We start from the raw sequence: 16,501 nt of genomic DNA on the forward strand, positions 1-16,501 counted from the left end.
TCATCTCCCTCTCCCATTCCAGCCGCCTCCGCTCCAGGGATGGGGAGCTCCGCCGGGAGGATCCCCTGCTGGGTGCTGGGGTCAGGGTGCCCTCGGTATTCGCTGGGCTTCCCCCAACCCCTCCCCCAGGCATAGGTAGGAAGGGTCTCGGGATGTCCTCGGCAGCAGTCTGACCCCTCCCAGCCCGGTCAGGCCCCGGGGCCCACGCTGCGTCTGCCGGGCGGCTCCCCTCAGGGACAGGGATCGGGTCCTTCAAGCGATCCCTCTCCTCCAACTGGGCAATCAGTTGTTCCTTGGTGGACCTCCCGATGCGCAGCCCCCTCTGCCTGCACAGCTCCACCAGGTCACTCTTAAGGCGTTTAGCGTACATCTCCCTGCTGGCCACTCGCAGGCCGGGCAGCTTCCCACGGTTTCCAGGAAAAGCCCTTAGTGTGCCAGTCCTTCTTGAGGTCACCACCTCTTTGCCAGGGTCGAGCTGCAGACTCCTCCGCCCCTGGGACCGCTCGCTGCAATCCCCCGGGGGACCCTGTTACTGCAAAAGTCTTTCTCTCTGGTCACACATTCCCAGGGGTTAGCCGCCCCCCGAAACCGTCTCTCTCTGAATCTTCAGCACGCCTGGTCCCCGTCAATTCCCCTTCGTTTTACTGTTCCCCAGTCACTTACTGCAGGAAGCGCCGTTCACGGGGTGCAGTACATCCCACCGCTGCCACCAGTTGTCGCGGAGTGTGGGGGAGTCCAGGCCCTGCACCCCTCTTCCTGGGATCCACTGAGACTCTCAGCCAGCCAGTAAAACAGAAGGTTTATTGGACAACAGGAACACAGTCCACAACAGAGCTTGTGGGTACAACCAGGACCCCTCAATCACGTCCTTCTGGGGGAGCAGGGAGCTTAGACCCCAGCCCTGGGGTTCCCTGTGTTCCTCTCCCCAGCCTCCCAAACTGCCAACTAAACCCACCCCGCAGGTTCCCTGCTGCAGCCTCTGTTCACATTCCTGGGCAGAGGTGTCACCTCCCCCTCCCCCTCCTGGCTCAGGTGACAGGCTCTCAGGTCTCCCATCCCCAGGGCACATTCCCAGGTCAACACTCCCCCCTCCCTGCTGAGTCACATCGTCACACCGCCGATCCCAGAAGCAGAGTGTGAGTGGGCGTCTCCAGACAGCAAGTGGGGCCTTGTCCCTCCTCTCCATCCCCAACCCTCGGTGCCCAGGATGGGACCAGGACTCCTGCAAGCCGTTCGTATCCTGCATGCTGCTCGCCACCTGTTGCAGAGTGTGGTGTGCTGCCCTGGCGTGGGGTCAGCTCCAAGGGAGCAGCTGGGATCACTTTTCCGGAGGCTGTAGAAAGAGGCTTTAGAAGTAATGGGCCGGATGACTGCCCAGGAAAGGCTGGGGGCATTTATTGTTAGTTCTGGTTTGGTTGGTTCAGTAAAGCTACTTTGTTCCTGTCCCTGTTTGGTGCCACAGCAAAGTCCTGCTCCAGTGTCCCCCTCTGGCACTCTGAGCTATCCCTGTTGCCCTGGTTTGTTGCCTGGCTGTCCCTTGGCTTACCTCAGCTAATAACCAAGCTGCTGTGCGTGTCCGCGAGGTGAATAATGTCCCGATACTCTGCATTAAAAGCTGAGTGAGATAATACTGCCCCGAGCAGCTGCCCTGCACTTCCCATCACAGATGGCTTTGCTCCTTTGGATTTCCCTCTTTGGTGGAAAACAGATGAGTTCCCTCAATATCCCAGGGCTCAAGGATGAACTCTTCAGCACACTGCAAATGCTAACAAAGAAGCTGAGGTGTCCACTGTTTTCCCCAGCTCCTGAAACCACATAAAAGCAGAGAGATGCAGACTCTTTTTCCAGACAGTGTGTCTACCATGCACAGCCCCGTTGGCTGGGAACGGAGGGAGGCGAATTAGCGTAGCGGCAGAAGCTGGTGTAATTCCTGCATGGTATTTACTGCCAGGCCTGGGACTGCGCCGCTGCCCAGTTCCAGCTCTCTGACGTTTGGCCTATTCATGCATGAGGAAGTGAATTAATTACGGCAGGAAGTTCTGCTGGACCAACTCCCGAGAGGACTTGGTGAAACATGGGCCCTCTGGGGCCTTTGGCCAGGAGTCTGCAGACAAGACCCCGGGATTCTGTCAAGCAGCATTGTAGTGGGGTCCTGGCTTCCTGTTGGCTCAGCTTGACGTAACTGGACCTTTAGATGGCAGCTGGTCAACGGTGGAGATTGTTATTGGCTGACAACCAGCCCTGAGCAGCCGGAATGAATGCTGATGTCAGATCCCCACTGGGATTACTTCATAAGTGTAGGGCATGTGTGCGTGCCTATGGAAAGAAAGAGTCCATAGAAACCCTTCAGTGATCCTAAAGGCTCCCCAAAGCTCATTCCCTTTCCCCACTTCAAGGAATTTGCCTTGTTTCTGCACTCAGTTGTAACCACGAACTGGCTTGTGAGCAGAGTGGGGGCGGGAGATCTTTTGCAAAATTTCTGGAAAACTTACAGGGGTCTCCTGGGGCGGGCAGGGCAGGGGTTGGCTGAGAGCTCCCAGCTGTGCGGGGCCCAGGTGTGAAGTGAGCATGGCGGGATGGGTTCTTGGTCTAGTCCTTCCTGTTGATGTCACAGCTGGCATTGACCCTCCCCTGGTTTGCAGACTCAGTGGCAAGGCCAAGGACTGACTGGGCCATGGCGTTTGAGCCCCCTTGGGGCTGTCGAGGGCAGGACGAGGCCTGCTGGTGGGGCAGGGCCATGCCGTACCTGTACAAAGGCCAACCCCCTCCCAAAGGCCACATGCTCTACGCATCGGATGTGCCAGCCCCGTGCAGCACCCTGCAGGGCAGAGTGGGAGAGCAAGGTCTGGTGCCTTTCTGGGTAGTGGTATGCAATGCCGATCGGGTTGCCAGTCCCTGATGCTCTCAGGCTCCTAGGGCAAGTTCCAAGGTAGTTGCTCTGTGTCTGCAGCCAGGAGTTGGGCCCAGGAGTTGCCGGGCGATAGCGTTGGAGTCTTGGAGGTGCAGCTCTGCGGGTGGCTGCTCTGTCTGGGGCAGGTGTCTCAGGCCAGGGTCCGGCAAGGAGCACTGCAGGGAGGGAACTCCAACAGCTGCTCCTCGTTCGCTCTCCCTGGGGGTCGGGGCAAGGCTGGGCTCGGCTGCTCTCCTGAGAGGGAATAGCCAGCAGCCCCATCCTATTGCCGTAGCTTTGGGAACCGTAAAGGCACCCGTGACAGGATGGGACTGGGCCACTGCCCATGGCACGCCGTCCAGTAACTCCATAACGAGCAAATCCCAAATGCTGCTGTTGGAAAACTTCTCCCTGCCAAGGAGGGCCCCATGGTGAATGTGGGTGCCCTCCGCCCAGGCGTGGTGGGTACTGCGTCGGGCTGGGAACATCTCTTAGGGCTGTCTCTCCCCTCTTGGGGTGTTTGCAGTGGGGTGATCCCGCAGCGTTCCCTGCGGTCCCCCCACATTCCCCCCCCTTCTGTTGTTTTAAATGCCAGGAATTCCCAACAAGCCACTGCCTTGACACTGTAGGAAGGGATCTCGCAGCACTTTACCCTTCCTGCCTGGATCTTCTGTGTCTCCCTCCCTGGCAAGCTGAGAGCTCTGCTCTGGATCTTGAGGACTTACTATTTATTTGCACCAGGGAGACCCTGTGCTAGGGGCTGTACATTCGTAGAGTAAAAAGACCACGCCTCCCCACTGAATACACTCCCTGGGTCCCGGTACTCCTCTCCAGAGCCCCTGCTTGACCTGCAGAACTGGGACAGAGCGGGGATGCCAGTGGGGCGAGGAACACATGGCTTGTGGCGGACAGGCAGCTGCCAGGGAGGCTGAGCATGTTGTCTGTCCCCTGGGGAAGCATGCCAGGCCATGAGCTCATTCCTCCAGAGTCAGGCCTGCATCCTCTGCACGCAGATGAGGGCAGATAGCAGCCAGCAAGTCCCGGCCGGGCAGGGAATGGCGTGTGGAACAATAAACCAGCCCAAGAGATAAGGAAACCAGATGGTTATTAGCAAGCTAGCACGGAGGACGGGGCATTGTTCTTGGAGGAAGCGCAAACCCTCTCTGGCTTCTAGGCTCAGCTCCTATGAAGAAAACCTATGTTGTGTCAGAGCTGGAAGCGGGGCTGCTCGTCTGCTGCCCGGACCTGCAGTCAGGGTACGGTGTGCACTGTGATCTGAGTGCTGCTGGATGGGGAAGAGCCAAACGTGTGTGTTCCTGTGCTGCCGCTGGCTGCCGGGGGAAGCCAGTCGCAGGCTGGTGCGTTCAGACGCAGCAGAGCTGAGGGGGCAGCTCAGGCCATCGCGGAAGGCCAGGCTGTGCGGAGCTCGGCAGGCTGGAGGACTTGGTTCCTCTGCATCTGCAGCCAGAAGCAGCACCATGCGGCTGCTGCGCGCTTGGAAACCGGGGCTCTTTCCTGCCGAATCCTGCAAGGTGCCTAGCCCCTGGGAGAGGTGCTGCGCTCCGCATGATGCTCAGCAGCTCCTGGGTGTACTCAGGACCATGCACAATTGGACCCGGCAGGATTGGTGTCTTTGGGTCAGGCAGGCGGACCAGGCAGAGGGCTGGGAGCCAGGAGTGCAACCGCTCATGTGTTAACACACAGAAGTGTGGCCCTTTCCCTTCCAGCCACAGCAGGGCTGTAACTTCTTGGGCTGAATCCTCATCTGCCCCACCTGCAGCACGGGATGACAGTAGCTGCCTGCCTGTGTGGGGCAGGGAATAACCCGTTAACAGCTTGCGAAGCACCCTGTGGCCAGGCCAGGCACAGGAATAGGCGCCTCCTGTGGACGGGCATGGGGCCTGGGAGCTGCTCTTTGTGGGGCCCGTCAGGCTCTCCCCTGTGCTTGGGAGCAGGAAGCTCCTCTCCACGTCGAGGGCCTGCTCCAAGCCCCATAGAAGTCAAGGGGAGTCTCTTTCCCTTTGGCTTTGGATCAGCCCCGTTCTGCAACGTGAAAAGGAGGCCGTGTGCTCCCTGATTGTGCGTCACCCCCGCCTTGCCCTGGGTGCCCGGTGTGAGCTGGGGCCTTTTGGAGTACAGCTGATCCTGTCCTCCCAAATTCTGATGCTCCAGCAATGGCGGGGGGCAAGGGGGGCAGGGGAGGTGGGGAGGGAAACCTGCAGATCTAACTGGGGGGGTGGGGGGGAAGTCCTGTAGAAACTGCTGAGAAGGAGCATCACCTTCGCACTCTCTCCTTCTCCCACAGTGTCTGAAGCTGGGTTCAGGGCCAAGGTGAGGCTCAGAACTGGGCCAAGCCCCTTCCCCTCTCTGCACCTCAGTTTCCCCTGGGGAGGAGTCTTCTCCCCCATATCTCCAGGGGGGTTGTGAGGCCTGGGTTAAGGATGTGTTGAGGCCCGTGGCTGGTGGGTGAAGCATCGCTATCCTGATGCCATGAGTGCTGTTCCTCCCTTCGGTGTCCAGGCTCTAATGACAATGGTCAGTGTCTCCGGATTAATTTCTCCTTCCCCTGCCCCCTTCTCTGTCCCTTGCAGGAGGTGGAGGGAAGCGGAAAGGGAGGAGTAAGAAATGGAAAGAGATCCTCAGATTCCCACACATCAGCCAGTGTGACGACCTCCGGAAAGGCCTGGGTAAGCGAGGAGCCCCAGCCCGGCTGCTCCCCGGAGCTGGCCAGCGAGATGAGCCTCGTGCAGGGGCATGCGGGGATTGTGTTGCAAGAACTGGCAAAACCTGCTTGCCGCAGAGCCTGGGTGTCTGCTGCGAATGAGCAGGTACAAGCCAGTGGGGAAGGAGGGGAGCGTGCGGGGAGAGCAGGCTAGCACACCGAGCTGCACTGTGCCCCGCGGCCTCCTGGTCAGCAGAGAGGCCAAGAGCACCAGTGTGGCGCTGTAATGGGTACAGAGAGAGCAATGGGAAATGCCAGGGGCCCATGGGGAGCTCCATGCTACGGCTCTTGCGCTTGACAACAAAGACTGTGATCATTTCCTGCCAATGCAGAGGAGAGATGCTTATCGGGAGCCCGAGGAGGGTGGGGCAGGGAGTCAGGAAAAGGGTCAAGGCTGGGGCTGGTAACTGCTGCTGGAGAGAGGGTGTGCTCCCTGCATGCAGCTGGGGACACCTGCGCTGCCTGTGAGAAGCCAGGCACTACCCCCATACACACGCCCGCGTCCCGTGTAAGCGGGGAATGGGGTGTGTGTGGCAGAAGTGCAGGTGGGAGGAAAGCAGCAGGCTGGGGCTGGTAACTGCTGCTGGAGAGAGGGTGTGCTCCCTGCATGCAGCTGGGGACACCTGCGCTGCCTGTGAGAAGCCAGGCACTACCCCCATACGCACGCCCGCGTCCCGTGTAAGCGGGGAATGGGGTGTGTGTGGCAGAAGTGCAGGTGGGAGGAAAGCAGCACCTCCCGCGGGGCAGGCCCAGACACAGCTGCAGCGCTCCCTGACTCTGCGTCACCCGCACCTTGCCCTGTGCGGGTCCCAGACCCAGCTCTCCACTCTAGCATCCTGGTGCACAAATGTCCCTGACCAGTGTCAGTGACTAACCTGGCCTTTCCCTGGCAGGGGTTGGGGCGATACATGTGGGTTTAGGGGGAGCTGCACTTGGGCACAGGGAATGAACTCCCTGGGTACAGCCAGCCTCAGCGGGGTGCAACTTCTCTGGAGCTTCCTTCCTGCATCCGCAACGGGGATTGGGCCTTTCCCTCGGGTCTCCTGCTGGCCTCAGGGTCCCGCGTGACTCTAGGTGTCGGGGAGCCATTAGCTGCACAGTGCTCATCCAGCCACCTGCAGTAGCAGGCGGGCAGGTGGGTGTCAGTGTAACGGCGTACAGTTCCGTGTACTAGGGCACCATATCTGCCCAGAGAGACACGTCTCCTGCACCAAAAAGCTGGCGCTTCCGGGGCACCTGAGAGACCTGAGCAGGGCAGCACAGGAGGGGCAGGGGTGTGGCTCTTGCTGTGGAGGGGGAATGGTTGGTACGAGAGGGGGCACGTGGGGAGGGAGCCGTTCTGGGAAGGGGGCCGTGCTCCAGGACCAGGGCAACAGAATGCCTCTGCATTCCCAGCATTGCCCCTAACCCCCCCCCGCACACTCCCCTGCTGTCACACGGCCCTGTGTGCCAACGTCTCCCCCCTGCATGGCCCACTGCTATCGCACGGCCCTGCGTTCCCGGCATCGGCCCCCCCTTCATGCTCCCCTGCTATCACACGGCCCTGTGTGTCTGGCATCGTCCACCCTCCCCTCTCCCCCCACACACGCCCCTGCCATCGCATGCCCCCACCCTCGTTCTCCTGCCATCGCACAGCCGTGTGTGTCCGGCATCGTCCTCTCGTCACGCTCTCCTGCCATCTCACAGCCGTGTGTGTCCGGCATTGCTCCCCCCCCCTCCACATGCTCTCCTGCCATTGCACAGCCCTGTGTGTCTGGCACCGTCCCCTCCCATGCTCTCCTGCCATCGCACAGCCCTGTGTGTCCGGCATTGCTCCCCCCGCCCCGCCCCCCCACATACCCCCTGCCATTGCACAGCCCTGGGTTCAAACCTGCTGGTAGTCCAAGGGGGCAGCTGGGCGATAAGCCCTTGGTGGAAGGGCTGTGTCTCTTTGTCTCTGGGAGGTGCCTGTCCCAGCTGCCGGCTCTGAGTCAGCTCCACTCTGGAGCCATTTGCTCCAGGGAACATGCAGCCTTAGTGAATCTTCCCTTCCTGGCCCGCCCCTCAAGTGCAAGCCTAGCCTTGTCAGTAGTGCCCTGGGAACTAGGTGCTGGGATGCCTGAGGTCTGTCTCCAGCGGTGGAAGAGGAGCTGGGTCTAATGGTTAGAACAGGGAGGTGAAGCGTTTCTCTCACTCCATTAGTAACCTCTGGGTCCCCAGTGAAACCTCATGGTCAGCAGTATCCAAGGCAGCCGATGGGATGTAATAGTCGGGACAGACCTGGTCCTCATCCCTGGCTGGGACGATCCACGCATGGCACCATTTCTACTCCTAGCCTTTGTCTGAATCATGACTGGGCAGGGCTCAGGAAGCCTGGCCCCAACTCCCCTGGGACCTTCCCCCAAAGCAGAAAGAGTGATTTGAGAAAGTAGATGGTGAGTGTCCGCATCGAGGGCATTTTCCCTTCATAGAATCATAGAATATCAGGGTTGGAAGGGACCTCAGGAGGTCATCCAGTCCAAACCCCTGCTCAAAGCAGGACCAATCCCCAATTTTTGCCCCAGATCCCAAATGGCCCCCTCAAGGATTGTGAGTTCAATCCTGGGTTTAGCAGGCCAATGCTCAAACCACTGAGCTATCCCTCCCCTCCTCAGGGCTCAGGCCAGACCCTCTATTAATGGGGATTTGATGGGGGGGTGACATCAGCAGTCCCCATTCGGAGCAGACCTGGTACTTCCCCGCTCGGAGAGTCCCTGGCTCCCCCAGAAGCTGGGCTGAGCCGAAGAGGAGAAAACTAGCCCCGGCCCCCTCCAGCCTCTGGAAGGCACTTTACATCTCACAGAGCTGTTGAAACCCTGGGCAGATCTGCTACTGCCTCTTTGAGGGTGAGCGTAGGAGCCATTGTCCCCTGAGCACCCAGCGGAGTTTGGTGGAACTAAGGTTCTTGGGAAGCCCGCATTGGGGCAGGCGCGCTCAGAATCCAAGATAAGTGTGTCCTTCTCCCATGCTCCCTCGGAGATGTCAGTGACTCTTCCCGTAATGCATGCTCGGCTGCTCCTTCCCCTGGGACTCAGGCTGCAACACCAAGGAGTGGGTATGTTTATATGGCCTGGGAATGTGGTTAGGCAGAGGCCGGGGGGCAGTTTCCAGCTCAGAGAAAGGAGAGGAGCAGCGGGAAAGACATTTGCAATGTTTTAGTCTTGCTAGAACACAAAACTTGCAGCTGCTGGGGGCTTTGGCCTGGAATTCATTGTGTGCAGCTGGGCCCAGCACGGAGCTGGGCCCCTGTCACGCTACACAGGGGAGATGCATGAGAACCCTCTGCCTGGGGAGTCTCATGCATTCTCTGGAGAGAGAGTTGCAGCAAGGCCTGACCTAGCGTCCAGACGCACTCGAGCCTCTGGGAGGTCAGAGGCCACAATCGTGGGCCACAGAGGTGTTTGGGCAAAGGGGGCTGTGGAGGGGGCTGCCTGAGGGGGGCACACACTGTCTCGAGGAGCTGGTCCCCTAGAAATCCCGGCCATGCTGTGCAGTGTCAGCTCCAGTGACTTCAGCGAAGGCGACAGGTGCAGTTTGTGCAAGCCGGCGTTTGACTCTTGCCTGCCTGTTCCTTGAACCAAGGCAGTGACATGCAGGTGCTCTGAGCCCTGCTGGCTGGGGGAGCAGCTTCCTGCCTTGGGGGCTTCTTTCAGAGCCTTCACAGCGGGAGGCTGCGCAGTGGCCAACAGATGACGACGTTCATGAGGCAAGTCCGGTGACTCGGTGCGTGGATCCTCGGGCCAGGGAAGAGCCCCATGGATATCCCTATGGCTCTGCCTCAGCGCAGGGGCTCACCTGTAGAGTTACCTGCTGGATCTGGGCTGAAATCACTGCTGGTCTGCGTGACTCATCAGCCACAGCAATGCTCCCTGTCTCCCGCTCCACTGCCCAGTCCCCACCAGCTCAAAAGGCAATCCAGGTGTGCGCAGGAGAGTGGCCAGTGGCTCTCATCCCACAGCCGGGTTGCACTGTTGCCTGATGCAGCAGTGCTCTAAAGAAGCGCTTCTCTCCAGAGCTGCGTGCCTCCTTCGTCAGTGAGCCGCAGAACCCAGTCGTGTGGGAACAGAGCTGTGGAGGGTTACAGGCTGGGAGGACTCACCTGTCCGCGAGATGATCTCTGGGGCGCAGCGTCTGCGGAATGGGCCGGTACGGACCATCGTGCGCCGTGCTTCTGTCCCATCTCCTCCTTCATTTTCTTTTCCAGAAAGGGACTACAGCAGCCTGTGTGACAAGCAGCCCATCGGCAGGCTGCTCTTCCGCCAGTTCTGTGAGAGGCGGCCGGAGCTGCAGCGCTGCATCCACTTCCTGGACGCTGTGGTAAGAGCCCCGCTAGTCGCCAGCAGCCCGGGGACTTTGGTGCTCCTGGGGTCGGTGCAGTTTGAAGCTAGGGCACCCTGCTGGTGTTCCTGACCTAGGTTAGGTTTTGGGAGGATCACGGCAGGAGGGATGTCTGTCTTGTATGGATTGCAGGGGGGATGACACTGTAATATATGGAGTGTAGGGAGTCCTGGGTTTGCTCTGTCGGGGGACGAGACAGGATGCAGCAAATGGAAAGCAATGGGATTCCGAAGGGAAGGGGAAAGTGGATGTAGGGGTGTGCTAGATGGGGGGTGTGGTGCGGGCCCCGGAGCTGTGGGAATTCCCATGTAGCATTGGCTCTGCCAATAACGGATCTGTCTGGGAGCTGGAAGTCTCTCAGGAACATGTGCAGTGAAACCAAAAACCCACCCTGCAGTGCGCACATAGCTCCTGATTGGAACAGTCCTCTGGAAACGTCCCACACTGCTTCCCGGGGACTGGCAATTGCTCTTAAAGCCTCCGAGGGATGTAAGATCGAACAAGGATCTTTTGCACCATCCTACAGCAGAGCTGTGAGGGCCCAGTGGGGCAGGGCTTTGGGACGACGCATGTGCTTCAGTTAGACACGGATGGTTGAACTGGGGCCATAGAGAATATCTCTGCCGTTGAATTCTGTAGGAGGGTTCAAAGCTTCTCTCTGGCTGTTCAAATGGCTTTGTAAATACCAGCCTACAGAGGTGTGATTTCCTAGGGCATTCACTAGGATGTTTCCATGAGGGAGAAGAGGTCACTTGCCTTCCGTCTACGTTCTTTCCCCGTTGTTGACTTGTTAGGTGGTCGTGATAGACAGGTGGCTTCTTAGATGCTGGAGAAAATGAAATTGCTAAAGTGCGCCCCTAGCTCCAGTGGTGTGCGGGCAGTACATTTCACAGCCCTTTCTAAGGCAGCCGTGCAAAAATTCCACCCTGATAACATGTAGCTTCAGTCAGGCCTTCTAGTGAAATCATATCTTTGTGTTCTCAAGGGCTTTTTGTTTTTCCCTCGAAGGTTTCCTGGTTCTGGAAGCATGGTCTGTCCAGTAGGGCTTGGTTTCACTCTGGGTCACACCAGAGGATTTGGGCTTTTTTCACTAGCTGACTTGAAGTTCTGATCTGAAATCCGTGTGCATCTGCTGTTACTCTCCTGATGCCAGGAGGCAATTTTAGATGCTGTTTAATAGAAAACGTAAGCCTCCTAGAATGATCTGTGTTTCCCATTACCAAATTGTTTATGTAACTAAGGGAGCTTTTGCCCTTCAGACTGAGAGGAGCTTGCTGAGTCCCATTTGGTTTGGGTCAGGGGAAAATCTCGCTCTGTGTTGAAGGAAGCAGCCAGTCCTGCCAGCAATTCAAGCTGGTGTACGAAAACTTAAGCATTTTTCTTTTTTTGCATAGTCTTGATGCATCTGAGCGGCAGAAAGGCCGATCCAGTCATATGGGTGTTTAATGGGAAACACATGCCTGAAAAACAACCCTGGGTTTGTGTGAGGTTCTTTGAGCTTATGGAAGATTTAATAATTTAAAAAAAAATAATAAAAAAAGTTTCTTGCCCATCTAAGTCAATTAAATAGAACTCTTCCAACCAAAGTTGGTCTGGTGGTTGCTGTAAGTGCAGGTATGTAACAAAGCCACAGGCTTTCTGTACCTTCTGGGACTCTTCCATGTCTCCAGATACAAACCCTTTTGTCTCCAGCTAGTAAAATTCTGCAGGATGTTCCAGCTCTTCCTTCCACCACTGTCCTTCCCTTTAATCCCCTCCTGCCTCTCTTGTGGGCTGAAAGAGCAACGCTGCGCTTCCTCCTGACCAACCTCACGCTGCCTTCCACACCTAGCGTCTGCCCTAGCCCCTCATTTGTTGCGATTCAAGGTGTTGATTTCAATTTTGCAACGTGAAGCATGTAGCTTCTGATGTTTCAATAAAATTTCGCATCCAAATGTCACCCGGAAAAATGGGGAGAACGTTTTTACTGAAGCCTTGGTGAAATTTGTCCCTGTTCTTGACCCAGCTGTGATGTCAGTCTCTAAAGCTCCAGACTGTTTGAGACTGGGCTGCTTTAGAAGCAGTCTCTTCTATTTCATACCGCGAGCAGTCCCTGCATTCCCACACCAGCGGCTGACAACGGTTAAGCATCACTGTACACCAGGGTGATCGCCACGTTATCAGACCGTTCTCTTGCATACCTGGAGAGGAAAAATGTCCCTGAGCTATCATGCTGGAGAACTAGGTCTCTAGGCTAAGGCACAAGCCTCTGCCCTGGTTCTAATGCATGCTGTAACCACTTAGCTATGGACAGGGTAGGGCCCTCTGCTTGGGGAGTCCGTCTCCCACACAGCTGATAGAATGGGGTTCTTGTAGGGCACTGTAGGCAGGTCATATATTGCTTTACGCTGTTATCTGAGCTGGCAGAGCGGGGAACGCTTGGCTCAGTTAGCATGTAGAGTCCCTTTGAGGCTCATGTGAGTCACTCTGAGTCTGGGCGCACTGTAGAAACTGAAATGGAGAAGTTTCACAGACTCTGGCCTGTCCCGTCCATTCTCTGTGGATTGGGAGAGACAGTCCCTGGGGTAACTCCAGGCTGGTTCAAGATTCCAATCCTGGCTCTGGAATCTCCTCCTGAACTTGGGAGCTCTGCCTTGGAATGGCTGCATCCGGATACCCCTGGTCTCTGGCTCTCTGACCCTGATCTGGCGGGCGCTGGTGGGTGGGCTACAGTTCTCTGGCGTCAGGTGGGTTCTGAGTCCTGTGTGCTCTCTCCCAGCTGGTGTTTGGTGCAATCATGAGGTCAGATTCGGTTTGGCACAGCCCAGGGGGAAGGCAGCTTTGAGCACAGCATCATAGAGATGCCCCCTATGCTTCTGCACTTGGGAAAATTCTCTTCTGGCCTCTTCCTGGGCCTGGTGTGCTGCCAGAACAGTGTCTAAGGCCGGGTGGGGGCAGAGCGTCTCCATTGGCCTGAGCGTCTGTGCATCCGCTGGTCTCATTTCGCTTGGAAATGTCCCTGCCTGGCCCTGGCAGCGATTTGCAAAGGGCGTGTGGCTTCCTGGCTGGGATTACGGGCACCCCGGCCCTTTGCAGTGTGCATGTCATTGTTCAGGCCGCGCTCAAGGCCCTCCGGGCATGTTGGAAATTACAGAGAAGCTAATGACCGCGGCAACTGCTAACAGCTCGGTAAAGCCTCCCCAATGCCCTTCTTGTCTGTGAGAAGCCTGCGAACAGGGGCTAACCCCTCCGCACAGCTGTGGGTTTTCTCTTCCTGGCAGGGCTCCAGGTCTGTGCTGCTGTTGCATACCTCCCAAGCCAGGCAGCCTGGCATCATACCGGGGCAGTGTGGCTCTGCATGCATGGAGTTCTGTCGTGAGTCCCGGGAGGGTACTCACCCCGCCGTCTCCGTGCTGACGGTCCCAGTAAAGAAACCAGTTTCCAGTCTCGAGTAGTGTTTGTGATGCGGTGGGGCCCCGTTGTGCTGGGGAGTGGCGAACACAGGCAGTTCCTGCCCTACAGCGCCTACGATCTAACAAGGTGACGAGGGACCACGGGGGGAGCCGGAGGTGACACGGAGGTGGGTGCTATCGGTGTCACGGGCAGCAGACCCAGCACAGCAGTTGCCTAGCCATTGTCGAGTGTGGTGTAGGCCTCATGGCGGAAGGGAGCTGTAAGGAGGGATTGGCCAGCAGTGATTACTCCAGAGAAGCCAGGTGAGCAAGGCAGCGCGTTAAAGATACTGGTTAGGCTGTCCCCCACTCTCACCTACCTGCCTTTTGGTTTCTCTTTCCAGTGGTTCAAGAACAAATTTTTATTTTTATTTTTTTTGAGTCCTTGCTGGTGGGTTTCAAGTGACCCCCATGACAGTCGGGGGTGGTGTAAAGTCCCGCCTGGCTTACAAGGTCTCCGTCAAGTTGGAAGAGAGTAACTCTGCCAGTGCGTTGCACCCACTGGGTGGAAGAGACAGGTGGGCGGAAAAATTGCAACCCCAAGTCCCAGCCCAGCACGGAGGTGGTGGGGATGTGGAGCAGCGCCGAGGGGGTTTTAATGCCCAGTGTGTGTAGTTTGCTTGCTCTACTGGTGGACTTACAATTGTGGGGGCTCTGTCAAAACATGCACGGTGCACTGGGGTAAACTCAGGTCCACTTAAAGCCAGTTTAGTGAAACCTGGGCAAGCCCCAGTGTGGACACACTGATATTCACTTAAAACTGGGTATTTCAGTTTAGCTTGTGCCTGGAAATTTACCACTTCAGGCTAACTTGTTGAAAGCAGGATTAAATTAACATTTTGGTCCACACAGGGTTTGGCACCGGATTCCCTTGCTCGGCTTGCAGCCTTTCTGTGAGGTAACCCTGAGCAGCTGTGTGTGTCGCCCAGGCTTGGGTTGGGTTTCTGAGCCCCTCTTCCTGGCCCCAAGGTAGAGGCTGGACTCTCCCGCAGCAGCATTCGAGCTAGTGCAGTCGGTTTAGTTGCTGAGGAAAGTTTCACATGAAGCTATTCTCCAAAATGTGCTTTGGAGCCCTGATGAAATGGGTTTGGTCTAGTCACGAAACTGCTCTTCCACCTGTCCGTCCACACGCTCCCCTCTCGGCACTGACGGTCCGGCTGAAATACAGGCTCTGCAGCCCGATTCTGCCCCTGTGGGGCCTGTGCAGCCCCATTGTCTTTGCTCTGGTCAAAGACCAGGCACCCCTAGTTTTCAAACTGGTCAGGATCCACAGCAGTTGCTGAGGGCCTGACCTAGCCTGGCCGGCAGATCCTCTGTTGCGGGTGGTGTTGAGTGGGGTGGAAGAAGCCTGTCAGATCCCGAGGGATGTGGGGACCAGGGAAGCGTTTTCACTCCCAGCTCGCTCCTTGCACAGGTAGAGGGGTGAGGCTTCACCTGCCTTGGAAGGCAACAGGGATTGGGCACTACGGGATGCTCCAGTGATCTAGCTTGACGTATCGCAAAGGGGAAAAGACGTGCCATGTGTAACACTGCGGTGTGCATGAGGCTGTCCTGTGGAAATGCTGCAGGACAGGGCCTGCGCCTGCCCGGTGCTGCATGCGGGGTCCTGGTCCCAGGGGCGTGCCTCTCTTCTTTCTGAAGGAAAGAGAAACTGCAGTGCTTTGGTCTCCTCCGGCCCCTCCAGCGTGCTGCCATCCGGCTCCAATTGTGAGCGACCCCCACAGCCCCTTTGCACGGCGGGCTGGTGCCACTCACGCTGGCAGAGCTGGCTTGTCGTGTTGTGACATCTCCCCGTGACATCCACCCTGCAGCGTGGGCCCCTGGGACTTGCTCCGGGATTACTAGCAGTCTCTGCGCACATCCTTGCCGGGTGCCAATGGGCTGGTGCCTCTTCACGGAGTGTGTTTTTCTTGGCACGTTGGCTCACGGAGGCTGCATGCCCAGGGGCCCTTGCAGGCTGTGCTGGCTTGTTGCTGGTGCTGGGGTTTGTTGCCTCTTTAGGAGGCTGGCTGCTGGCGGGAAATGTCACACCACATAGGGAGGGGAGGGAAATAGCCTGGGGCCATGAGGAGGCCCACGAGGAGTGTCATGCCTGCAGTGCACCGGGTCACATGTGGCACTGATGCCAGAGAGTTGCTTTCTGTCCACAGATGAATCGCTGACCTTGCGGATTGTCCTCCCCCGGGGGGTGGAGGGGTCCTAGTGGATTAAAGCAGTGGAGGCTGGGAGTCAGGACTCCTGGGTTCTGTCTCTAGCTCTGGGAAGGGAATGGAGTCTAGTGGGTTAGAGCGGAGAGGAAGGGGGCTGGATGCTGTCCCCAGCTGTAGGAGCAGACATGGGGTCTAGCAGGTTAGAGCAGGAGGCAGGGAGTCCAGACTCTTGGGTTCTATTTCCTGTTCTGGGAGGAAATGTGGCTCTGTGGCTAGCGCAAGTGGGAAGCCACTGGGTTTTATTTTAGACTCTGCCACTCACTGTGTGATCTTGGGTCCTGTCACTTAACCAATCAGTGTCTCAGTTCCCCATCTGTAAAGTGGGGCTATGGACAGCACCCTGGGTCGTGGGGGCTCTAATTGCCAACTGCTCTTGCTGTATCCTGTCTCGGCAAAGTGGACTGGTAACAGCTTGGTCCCTTTACAGCCCCCTCCCTTTCCCTAGCTTCTCGGGGCCTCAGTGGTCCTGCCGGAGCTGCCCTGCAAGGAGACCCCCCAGTCAGCGCTGTAGTTCAGGGCTGGCTCGGAGAGGCTTACTCAGCTCCTCATGGGACATTCCAGCCTGTTTGTTTCTCATGGCTGTCATCCAGTGGTCTTTTTATTAAGGAAAACACAGATGTCACTTGAGCCTTGAGAATGAGGGCGACCCGTGAGCCATCCCCGCTATGCTGGCCCTCCAGAGCCTATTTCCGTCCTTCCTGTTTAAGGCGGCCGAAGCCTGGGACAGTTTTGAGAGCACCTGCTCCGTTTTATTCCCCTGGTTGGCTCTCTTCCCAGCCCCCCTTTATTAGGGGACCGGGTGCTTAGCCAGCTTCACACCTGACCCTGCTGCACTATGGGAGAGGTGAGTTCTGACCGAACCCTTCGCCCGCGGCTCATCCCTGCCTCTGGG

General features: G+C 57.6%; 1 protein-coding gene across 4 annotated transcripts in view; it reads left to right on the forward strand.

The window, feature by feature from the left end:
* LOC125626408 (G protein-coupled receptor kinase 5) overlaps positions 1 to 16,501 on the forward strand; it is a 73,327-nt gene that overhangs the window by 43,118 nt on the left and 13,708 nt on the right. Inside the window, exons 1-3 of one of the 4 annotated variants that reach the window (XM_075123374.1) lie at positions 3,899 to 4,146; positions 5,482 to 5,577; positions 9,835 to 9,947. In XM_075123374.1, the coding sequence (XP_074979475.1) occupies positions 4,089 to 4,146; positions 5,482 to 5,577; positions 9,835 to 9,947 (267 nt within the window). In that variant the 5' untranslated portion in view covers positions 3,899 to 4,088. Of the gene's footprint in view, positions 1 to 3,898; positions 4,147 to 5,481; positions 5,578 to 5,665; positions 5,719 to 9,356; positions 9,550 to 9,834; positions 9,948 to 16,501 lie in introns of those variants that run through there. The other 3 variants (XM_048829334.2, XM_075123376.1, XM_075123375.1) reach the window with 3 other exon arrangements.

Source organism: Caretta caretta, chromosome 26, assembly GCF_965140235.1.
Source record: "Caretta caretta isolate rCarCar2 chromosome 26, rCarCar1.hap1, whole genome shotgun sequence".
NCBI classification, from domain to species: Eukaryota; Metazoa; Chordata; order Testudines; family Cheloniidae; genus Caretta; species Caretta caretta.